General features: G+C 40.9%; 1 protein-coding gene across 1 annotated transcript in view; it reads left to right on the forward strand.

Annotated features, from left to right (window-relative positions):
- Positions 1-12,500, forward strand: part of LOC311246428 (neural-cadherin) — a gene marked incomplete at its 3' end in the record, with an annotated part of 215,198 nt that overhangs the window by 24,823 nt on the left and 177,875 nt on the right. Inside the window, 1 exon segment of the mRNA XM_084336584.1 lies at positions 947-1,151. Within this exon segment, the coding sequence (XP_084192710.1) occupies positions 947-1,151 (205 nt within the window).

Genomic DNA, 12,500 nt, shown 5'->3' on the forward strand with positions numbered 1-12,500 from the left:
CCGGTCCTCTTTCATTCGTCTCTCCTAAGCTACGTCATCCCCCGCGAAGAGTCACGGGAGATGTAGTAAATACAACAGTCCTTCCATAATTCCATGAATTATGACAGTAGCCACTACAGTAACATCATTAAGTCTGCTATAGGCTATTATCCCTCTCGTGTGTGTCTTTATGCAGATCTTTATACAGTTTTAAAACACCTTGGCTTTGTTCTGAATGCACTTTGTTGTAGTTATCCTACAGAGAAAAGAAAATGCACTTGACTTTAATGCACATTTTGTTGTATGCAAAGAGAAAATGTTTAAATTCTACAATCTTTCAGCAGTCAGTCTGGAATTAATGTATGCATTCAAAAGTGCTGAATAAATGTTTTATGGGCCCATAATAGTGATTATTAATATTATTTAAGTTAAGTTTTGCCATAATCATGTATTTTGCCATAATCAGGTAGCTAAAAAAAAAGAAAATACATTATATATATATTTATATTAATAATTTTCAGCCTTTCGGCATTCGGCCAACTGTTTCCTATTTTCGGTATCGGTTTCGGCCAAGAATTTCCCATTCGGTGCATCCCTAATACTTATACTATACTTATACTTATGGACGACTTCTACCATGGCTACCACTGTAGTACTAATGCAGGATATATGCAGGATGGAGGACGTCTACCATGTGATGGTTACCATTGTACATCTGTCACAAATGTACGGAATAATTTCAATGCACCAAATCTTTGCACAAAGAACTACAGTACAGTATTATTGGAGTCATTTGACCACTAATAACATAATCATACTCCATCTCTCTCTCTCTCTCTCTCTCTCTCTCTCTCTCTCTCTCTCTCTCTCTCTCTCTCTCTCTCTCTCTCTCTCTCTCTCTCTCTCTCTCTCTCTCTCTCTCTCTCTCTCTCTCCCTCCCCCTCCCTCTCTCTCTCTCTCTCTCCAGCGTGGCCATGGTGCAGGCCATATCCTTCCAGAGGAAGAGTCTGTCCTACATGCTGCTGGTCAACCCGGGGAACCTTTTCAGCGTCAACCAGGAGAGCGGTGCCCTCAGCCTCACCCGGGCCGTGGACTATGAGAGCGGCCTCACCCTGCACACCCTGCAGGTCCGCGCCTCCGAGCCGGACACAGGCCTCAGCGGAGTGGCCGAGGTAGGCACGCCGCTATACACACACACGTGGAGATATACACACACATGAAGATATTATATCACACTAGGGCTGTCACATAATTTTTCGAATTTCGAATTTTATTTCGAATTTACATAAAAACACAAGATTCAAACTTGAAGGGAGAAATTCGAGTAAAAAAATCATAATAATAATAATAATAATAATAATAATAATAATAATAATAATAATAATAATAATAATAATAATAATAATAATAATAATAATAATAATAATAATAATAATAATAATAATAATAATAATAATAATAATAATAATAATAATAATATTAATATTATTATTATTTAAAAAAGCTGAGACTGCTGAAAAGAATGATACCAAACATACCATGGTAAAAAAAAGTAGCCAAAACTTTGAAAATAGCTTAGACTTTTTGTAGTTTTTATTTTTTTTACTAATTCGAATTCAAACTTGTCTACAATTCTGCAACGAATTTCGAATTAGAGTGTTAAAGTGACAGCCCTAATACACACACATGAAGATATACACACACATGAAGATATACACACGCACGTGAAGATATACACACACACACATGAAGATATACACACACATGAAGATATACACACACACATAAAGATATACACACACACATGAAGATATACACACACATGAAGATATACACGCACACATGAAGATATACACACATGAAGATATACACACGCATGAAGATATACACACACATGAAGATATACACACACAAAGATATACACACACATGAAGATATACACACACAATGAAGATATACACACGTGAAGATATACACACACACATATTATGACGATATATACACACTATAGTAAATGTGTATACACCCAGTAAATTGAATATTGCTCCACTTCTACAAGGGCCATTTGCATATTATTGGTATCTAGGGACATCTATGGACCTCCGTGAATGTATTCCCAGTGTCAGAAATATTGTGTCTATTACTAGGCTTGCTTAAATTGTGATGAAACAAAGGAGAATATGAATTGTGATTTTTATTTGCATCTTTGACAGTGAATAACACCATGCAAAAAATGACCAGACATGAATGAACGTTCAGTACATTCTTGAGATCATGTGTACAAAAAAATATAAGGAACTGAATAAAGGGAAGATGATTAAACAGAAGGTTTGGTAGATACAGTACTGAATTGTCCCATCCGGACCAATGCAATTTGAAATATTATTATAGAATATAGAATAGCAGGCTTATAAATGACCTTATTATAGCCAATTCGCACATTTATGGATTATGCCAAATCTTATATTTGAAATGCCCGAGTTCAATTTGGATTTAGTATCACCAGGCGTGCATAAGAACAGATAATGAAATCGACTGTAACAATACAAGAGAGAGCAGAATAATGCGACTAACTGGGAAATACGAAGTTACGATCTGGCAGCCTCATGACATCTGTGGCGGGATTATATTACTGAAGTAATTGGCCCACAGACGTCAATGAGCTACTCCGCTGACAGCATCACACCTGCATTCTCCAGCTGACTTAATGAGAGAGGAGAGAGAGAGAGAGAGAGAGAGAGAGAGAGAGAGAGAGAGAGAGAGAGAGAGAGAGAGAGAGAGAGAGAGAGAGAAGCCGTGACACATAAAGGTAGGATCATCGAGTTTTCTTTGAAACTCCTGAGAGTTTACTGCATAGCGCTACATCTGTTCACATCCACACACAGACACACAGAGACACACAGACACACACAGACACACAGAGACACACACACATAGAAAAACCCATTAGCACCTGCCTAGTAGCCATATGGCTGGTACGGATATAGTATGGTTGCTAAACTACCATCATTGCTCAAGGCTCACTGCTCCCTATAAGCTTGACTGGTTAATTCACTTAAAGACGGCTGTACATGTGATCCAAAATATCTGCGTACAAAATGTGTGTGTGTGTGTGTGTGTGTGTGTGTGTGTGTGTGTGTGTGTGTGTGTGTGTGTGTGTGTGTGTGTGTGTGTGTGTGTGTGTGTGTGTGTGTGTGTGTGTGTGTGTGTGTGTGTGTGTGTGTGTGTGTGTGTGTGTGTGTGTGTGTGTGAAACCACACCGCTTCTGTCTGAGTGTAGAGGAGAAACCACACCGCTTCTGTCTGAGTGTAGAGGAGAAACCACACCGCTTCTGTCTGAGTGTAGAGGAGAAACCACGCCGCTTCTGTCTGAGTGTAGAGGAGAAACCACGCCGCTTCTGTCTGAGTGTAGAGGAGAAACCACACCGCTTCTGTCTGAGTGTAGAGGAGAAACCACACCGCTTCTGTCTGAGTGTAGAGGAGAAACCACACCGCTTCTGTCTGAGTGTAGAGGAGAAACCACACCGCTGCTGTTTGAGTGTAGAGGAGAGAACACTGGACCTGGAATGAAAAAAACACACCCGTTCAAACTAAAGCCCATCGGTACACAAGACAGAAAGACAGTTTGCCTCCCCCCTCCCTCTCCAATGCCTCTCTAAATATTCAAGGCATGTTTGCAGGAGTAACAGTGCATTCAAATATCTTCTTCCCCCCCATTGGAAAGCCCCTGCAGGTGCAAGGGTGTGTATGGAATATGCACAGGTGGCAGGAGGGTATTTTTCTTTGGGGGGGGGGGGGGAGTTTAGCTTGAGTGAGTCAGGATAGTGGGTGAAGTCAGTAGGAACGGTTGAAGTGGGAGTGGGAAGCTGAGAATTTGGATATACCAAAAGGAATTGGATTTCTGTTCTCCACTGAAGCTCTGTTTGCATGAGTTGCCCTGTGTGTTCAGGAAAATAAATATATATACACTAGATGCTAGATGCTTCTAAATGTTGGTACCATTCACACCTTGCTCTTAGTTATTAGAGGTAGATTATATGTTCACCTGTCTTGTTACAACAGCACAAACTGTAAGGAATAGGTATATTGGGGGATAAAAAAAGTTTACAAACCTACTTTCAGTGTTGTAAATTGTCAGTGTTTTTGCATTTGAGAGGTAAATATATGTTTATTGGAAGGCTGGCCTGGGGCTTAGAGAGAATCACTGGAATTATATACACAGTGGCTCAGGAGGTAGAGCAGTCGTCTGGTAATCGGAAGGTTCCTGGTTTGATTCCGGCTCCTCACGGGCAGTGTGTCAAAGTGTCCACTCCCGATGAGCAGTGGTTGCATGGTTGCCTCCACCGTCGGTGTGTGAATATGTGAGTGAATGTGAGGCATAATTTGTAAAGCGCTTTGGATAACGCATGCACGTTTTCGCCGATCAACCAATACATTGTTGGAAAGTTGAATTTGCCGCCTTTCGATCGTCACCAGACTCAACCTATTGCGTGATTCCATCCTTGAGTTAGAAGACGAAACATCCGGCAAGCGTCATTTGACAAGCTGTTCGGACGAGTGATCACTTTCCGGTTGTGATCGGTCCTGAACTGACCAGTCACCGCTGATGGCGACAAATATTGACCACCGTTGTAGCCAAGGAGCGTCTGCTCCGAAAGCGATCCCAGACGAGCGCTGGCAGTGGGGGAAGGTGACACAGGAAGACGAAGAAGTCCATTGTTTTGACTAGAGCAGGGGTCAGCAACCTTTTTGACATGTGTGCCTGTTTGAAATATAGTTGTAACTAGTGTGCCTCAACAATATTCCATGCATCGTAATTTTTTTTCTCGTAATCAGATCTTTTTAATGATAATTAATATAATGACAATTTTTACTGATAAATTTGATACATTTCAAAAACTCGGAAAAGTCAGAAAAATTTCAAAAACTCGGAAAAGTCCAAACAATTTCTAAAACTCGGAAAAGTCCGAAAAATTTCAAAAACTCGGAAAAGTCAGAAACATTTCTAAAACTGAAAAGTCCGAAAGATTTCTAAAACTCAAAATTTCAAATGGTCTTCAAATGGTCTATGTTGACCACTCCCCCGATCCTTAGGCCGTGCCCCCTTTTTGTATCCTTTGAACTGTTTGTCATAGAGACTCGCGGGTTGTTCCATTGTACTCAGTAGGGATATCCTCTTTCATTGGTCGATGTTGACCACTCCCCCGATCCTTAGACCACGCCCCCTTAGGCCACACCCCCTCAGTGTATCTCTTGAACCGTTTGTCGTAGAGACTTGCGGATTGTGCCATTGTACTCGGTAAGGATATCCTCTTTCATTGGTCAATGTTGACCACTCCCCTGATCATTAGACCACGCCCCCTTATGCCACACCCCCTTAGTCCCGAACAATTTCAAAAACTCGGAAAAGTCAGAAACATTTCTAAAACTCGGAAAAGTCAGAAAAATTTCAAAAACTCGGAAAAGTGCGAAAACTCGGAAAAATCCGAAAACTGAAAAGTCAGAAACATTTCAAAAACTCGGAAAAGTCAGAAAAATTTCAAAAACTCGGAAAAGTCCGAAAACTCGGAAAAATTCGAAAAATCAGAAAAAGTACAAAAATTCGGAAAAGTCCGAAAAATCCGAAAACTCTGAAAAATCCGAAAACTAAAAAAATTCAAAAAGTCGGAAAATTATTCCGTTTTTGGGGGGGGGAAACCCTGCATATATCGGTATCGGTTGATATCGGTTGATATCGGTATCGGAAATTAAGAGTTGGACAATATCGGAATATCGGTATCGGTAAAAAAGCCAATATCGAGCATCCCTAATAATAATAAGTTACCAGAACTTAAAAATATTGAGTTCAGTTACTGTGCATTAAGGTTTTCAGTTTTCAATCCATAATAAGTTAACAGAAAAATAAGTACACAACCACATTATTTCAACCTAATAAAACTATGTTTATTGTCATTGTTTTAAGAACACAAGTTGACTTGGTAATACTCACATTTTGAGTAAAAAAAATTGCTTTTAATATGTGCAATGTTCAATGAAATAGAAAAATAAATAATAAAATGTGTTGATTAATCCCACTGGTCACAATGGTGACCGTAATAATGTTTTTGTTATAAGGCTCTGCAAATGTTACTGAATGATGTAGCAATGTATTTCCAGCTAAATTGAAATAATAAACAAATAAAGGGTCTCAATTAAATATGTGGTAGTAAAAAGAACCTGTGGGAGGATTTCAACAAGATAAATGTGACAACAGTGCAAAATGTTTCACTATAATATTTCAAAGCAAAAAAAAAACACAAAACAAATTATAATATTTGTTTAGTTTTTTTTAATGCTGCCCCCTATGCCTATGAAAATGCCCTGCGTGCCTATGCAGGCACGCGTGCCTAGGGTTGCCTACCCCTGGACTAGAGTATCAAAATTAATGGCACTGGATGGCCATTTTGGATAAACATGCCAAATATTTACTGGTACACACATTACAAAAACCTTTGTAAGAAATTCATTTTCCGTGGGCTTTTTATAAATGTTGGACCTGTACTACATAAGACTTCAGGCTATGGAACCATTATGTTTTCCAGCTCCTACCTCTCAGCTGGAACTTAAAAACAGGCATCTGGTAACCAGTAAAAAGAAATGTACACAAGTACACAAAACCTTTACTTCAGTGTGTTCAAACCTCTGTTATTCTATTTCATTAGCACTCAAAGTAATTTTTTCTTTATTGTGTAAGAAACTTCATAATGTTACCTTCCAAAAGAGACCAGACTCATGCATGTGCTATACGTATAAAGTATAATAAATCGCAAATTATTTTGGGTATGCAATCGTTAAAAACTCAAAGTAAACTTGCCCCATTTTTGCCCGATGCTTAAGAGGTTAATACCAAGGATAATTGTATCCCTTAAATAACAATGCAAATGAAGATAGTTCAAACACATTCAAATCTACTGGAAACAGTTGGCCATTGTGTAACACAGCAGCCACAGCTAAATTAAAAGTAGCGTTTTCTTACCTCAGTCAGAGCAGGTGTCGGCCGAGGCCTTCGTCTGGCTCCAGTTTCCTTTCCTACCAGGGTAATTGAGGTGTAGCATTATGAAACTGGTCCAGCGGAGTCCGCCCCCCCAGCAGGGGCAGCCATCTTGGCTTGGCAGATGCTGTACTTGCCTGATTGAGTTCCCTCTCAGATGGGCTTGGCGTGGGATGTAGCACCCTACAGCCAACAGGTCACACACACACACACACACACACACACACACACACACACACACACACACACACACACACACACACACACACACACACACACACACACACACACACACGCACACACATACACAGAGAGAAGGACACATTGGCACAACAGACACACACACACACAGACACAGAGAAGGACAAGTTGGCATGACACACATACACACAGAAGGCACAACAGACACACACACAGAAGGAAAGGTTGACAAGACACACACACACAGAAGGACATGTTGGCATGACACACACGCACAGACAGACACAGAGAAAGACATGTTGGCACAACACACACACACACACACACACACACTCACACACACACACACACACACACACACACACACACACACACACACACACACACACACACACACACACACACACACACACTAATAGTCAGACAAGCATGCAGTTTAGTAGATACAAATAACATTTTGTCACAGTATACACACTACACACAAACAGAGAGAAGCATGCAAGTTGGTGGTAGACACACACAGACGTTTTGGGATGGAACACTCTGCTAATGTCAAGCACGCAGATTTCTAGTGGACACTGTATGGGTGTAACGGTACACAGAAGCCACAGTTCGGTACGAGTTCGGTACAACACAAACAAAATCTCAAATGCATATGGCTAGGTTTATTTTTATTTATTATTGCACAGTAATAATAATAATGATACACTTTATTTGTATAGCACCTTTCATACAGAAACTGCAGCTCAAAGTGCTTCACAACAGAAAAAAGACAGGCATAAAATGAGCACATAAAGTGCAGACATATAAAATCACAGTTTTTCACATTAGCATCCCAACATTAACATCCCAACAGGCCACATTGTTTATGATTTGATTCAGTTTTAAATAGACAATAATAAAACGAGTAAGATAAAATAGACAGTAAAATAGTGCAATAGTACAGTGCAATAAAATAGTAGAATAGAATAGATCAAATTTTTTTTTTACAGTGCAATAAAATAGTTCTGGATTACTGTTCAACAGTTCAAAGTCATCTTTACCTTCTCTGTTTGGTATCCACAGTTTAAAACTTGACAGTCTTCCCTCCTGTTTGATACCCACTTTGACCCTTCGAACCTCCCACCCAGGGCAAACCTCCCTCTCAGTGCACAGTTCCCTCTCTCAGGGTGCAGTTCTAGGCCTGGGTCCTACACAGTTTTAAAGCCTGACAGTCTCTTGTTTGATACCCATACAGTTTAATACCTGGCTGTTTTGAACCTGTAATAAAAAGCAATAGACAGAGTAAAATAATACAGTGCAATAAATTAGTAGAATAGAATAGATAGTAAAATTATGCAACAGTGCAGTGCAATACAATAGAATGGACAATAGAATGGACAGAGTAAAATAGTGCTACAGTACAATCAACAGCGGAGTGTATTAGAAGGCTATGGTGAAGAGGTACGTTTTTAGCTTATTTTTTTTTAATATTAAGAGATCTAGCTTCCCTAATGTCCATAGGTAGTGTGTTCCATAACTTTGGTGCATAGTTTGCTTAGACTGTGGCATTTAGTGCTTTGTATATAAGGAGGAGGACCTTGAAATAAATTCTAAATGTTACCGGAAGCCAGTGTAGGTTAGCTAATACTGGACTGATGTGGTCTCTCCTCTTGGTTCTAGTTAGTATCCTAGCTGCCGAGTTTTGAATGAGTTGGAGTCGTTCTGTGTTTTTTGTTTGGGAAGCCGGTGAGGAGTGCATTACAGTACAGTCGGCTTGAGATAAAGGCATGGATCAGTTTTTCAGCGTCTTTTTTATTTATAAATGGCCGTACCTTAGCTATGTTTCTAAGGTGGAAAATTTATGTTTTTGTCACCTTGTTGATGTGTGATTTAAAGCTTAGGTCTGAGTCTATTATAACACCAAGACTTGTAACTTTGGGTTTGATCCAAGGAGTAAGTTGCCCCATATTGCTCTGTAACATTTCTCTTTTTGTTATAGGACCGACTCGTAGGATTTCAGTTTTTCCCTCATTTAATTTTAGGAAGTTGTTCGTCATCCATTTGTTTATTGCTAAGAGACAGGCGGAAATGGAGTTAATATCTGTGTGATCATTTGGTTCAGCGGAGATGTACAATTGTGTGTCATCTGCGTAACTATGGAAACATACATTGTGTTTTCTAATGATGTCTCCGAGTGGCAGCATGTATAGTGAGAATAATAATGGACCAAGGCAGCTCCCCTGTGGAACTCCGAAGTATAGGTGTCATGTTTCTCAGAAGAATGATCTCCCAGCCTGACGTAATATTTTCTCCCTTTGATATATGTTCTGATATATGTTCTGAATACATAGTCAGAAAGACCAACTAACTTTTCTAGATGATTTATTAGGATATCATGGTCGATCGTGTCAAACGTTGCGCTTAGATCTAATAGGATGAGAATTGAGACTTTGTTTGAATCAGTTTATTCTGAGGTCACTAATTATTTTTGTAAGAGCAGTTTCAGTGCTATGGTGTGTTCAGTAGTGCAAGTTATATTTAGTTCCACCTAGTGTCATATACAGTGGTGACTGGTTATTAAGGGAGAGCCCCACCTAGTGTCACCAAAAATAACTGCAGACAAATGTTATTCATTCTTAAAGATTTGCCTATTATTTGCTCAAATGTATTATGTATGGATATAGCATCTTACTAAATTGCATATACATTTTATTAGTATTTTAGTTCATGCCATCTCTCTGCCTTGCTGCTTCAGATTGCGTTCTTCTCCCGATCATTAGGTCTAAAATAGCACGAATGGGGCTAGCCCCCGTCTCAATATATGCAGGGTGTACTGTACCTGGTGCAGGCTCAGGGTGTTGTCTCTCTTACAGTAGAGCACATCAATTTGATGGCAAGTGGGGCTCGGAGCTCTTAGTCCCAAGTGTAAACGTCATTTCGTATTTCAAAGTTGATTGGCTGGCGTCAGATTACAGTCGGTAAAGAAGCCTTTCATTGCTAAGGGCAGCTACTGTAAACTACCTACCTAATGACGTTACGTAAAAGAATTAACAAGGTGGATTATTTACTCAAGCACAGGTTTGAAACCCTGAATTTGGAAGAGAACATTTCAATCAAACGTCTGGGTCCACACCAGCCACTGGATATCGTCATAACTCAAACAGTTTGCAAAGGTAACCGTGGGTAACCGTTAACATCCATCCATGAGAACAACCTAGAAGAGGCTTTTACTGACACCGTCAGTCTGCTGAAAATCATGATAACAACTCCTATGACGACAGAGAGGAACTTTTACACCTTAAAGAGGATACAAGCGTTTACTCGCAATACCATTACGCTGATTCAGGAGCTACAGGACTTTGTTCCCAAAGTAATCGACAAGTTCGCCCAGAGGAAGTGAGCCCACAGATTTGGTGAGTGATATTTTATCATCCTGATGTTATGGTCCTGGTCCGTGCTTTGGCAATGCTGTTGTGTTGAATCGCTTGATGATGGTAGTGTCATGTTTAAAGACAAGGTTGTTGTCATAATGTGGTCGTCATAGAATCCCTAAAGAGTTGTCTATGTGTGCTTTGGTGTGGCCTTCAGTGGCGTTGAGCTCTATAATAGCAGTTAATTTAATCCATCACAAAGTGCAAAGAAAAAAAAAACAGAATGCAATAAATAAAGCTTCGGCTTAATAATGAACTTGCTGTCACGGATGACATAATGCTAATGATTCCAAAATGATACGCAACTCGTCTAGAATAAGTTTAGCATTTCTGCATCTTGTTGCATGTAGCATTTGTCGCATACATGTAGATCGACCACCTCTCTCTCTCTCTCTCTCTCTCTCTCTCTCTCTCTCTCTCTCTCTCTCTCTCTCTCTCTCTCTCTCTCTATCTCTCCCTCTCTCTCTCTTTCTGTGTCTCTTTCTCGCTGTCTTTTTGTCCTCTCTCCCTCTCTGTCTGTCTCCTGTGTGTGTGTGTGTGTGTGTTATTCTGGCCCCCCTGCTCCTGCTGCCCCCTGTGTGTGCCAACCGTGCCCACTCTCCCCTCTATCCCCCCGGTGGCCATCAGGCTTACCCCCTGGCATGGCTGGTACAAAGAGATAACGCACACACACACACACACACACACACACACACACACACACACACACACACACACACACACACACACACACACACACAGGGATGCAGGAGCACACACACACACACACACACACACACACACACACACACACACACACACACACACACACACACAGGGATGCAGGAGCACACACACACACACACACACACACACACACACACACACACACACACACACACACACACACACACGTTCAGTAACAGTCTCTCTGTGTGTGTGTCTCCAGGTGGTGGTTCATATAACAGATGAGAATGACTGCACTCCAGAGTTCCTTCACTCCATCTACAGCAGAGACAACATCCCAGAGAGCGTCCCGTCTGGCACCTCACTGCTGCAAGGTAACACCACACACACACACACACACACTCACACACACACACACACACACACACACACAGACACACACACACACACACACACACACACACACACACACACACACACACACACACACACACACACACACACACACACACACACACACACACACTCACTCACTCACTCACTCACTCACTCACTCACTCACTCACTCACTCACTCACTCACTCACTCTCACTCACTCACTCACTCACTCACTCACTCACTCACTCACTCACTCACTCACTCACTCACTCACTCACTCACTCACTCACTCACTCACTCACTCACTCACTCACTCACACAACAAGTGCTATAGACAGATACTACCAGATATGGCCAAATAACTTTCCATACTTCCATACTCCATATAATACTCTATATTACAATACTACGATATGTCAGGTCGTTGCTATCACGCATGTAATGTTTGATAGACAGACAGACAGACAGACAGACAGACAGACAGACAGACAGACAGACAGACAGACAGACAGACAGACAGACAGACAGACAGACAGACAGACAGACAGACAGACAGACAGACAGACAGACAGACAGACAGACAGACAGACAGACAGACAGACAGACAGACAGACAGACAGACAGACTGGTGGGTAGGTAGGGTAACTGGCAACACGGCAACCTGGTCCCCAAGTGGGAATCAAACCCAGGACCTTGTAGCTGTGAGGCGACAGTGTTTTTTTTTTTATTATTATTATCAAAAATAATCCGTTTACATTTTATGCACTTTCTTACTCACATTTCCCAGGCATAGCCCACCCCCTTCTTTTGCGTTTCCCTAAATCAACCAACACA

Source organism: Notolepis coatsorum, assembly GCF_963971535.1.
Source record: "Notolepis coatsorum genome assembly, chromosome: 19".
NCBI classification, from domain to species: Eukaryota; Metazoa; Chordata; class Actinopteri; order Aulopiformes; family Paralepididae; genus Notolepis; species Notolepis coatsorum.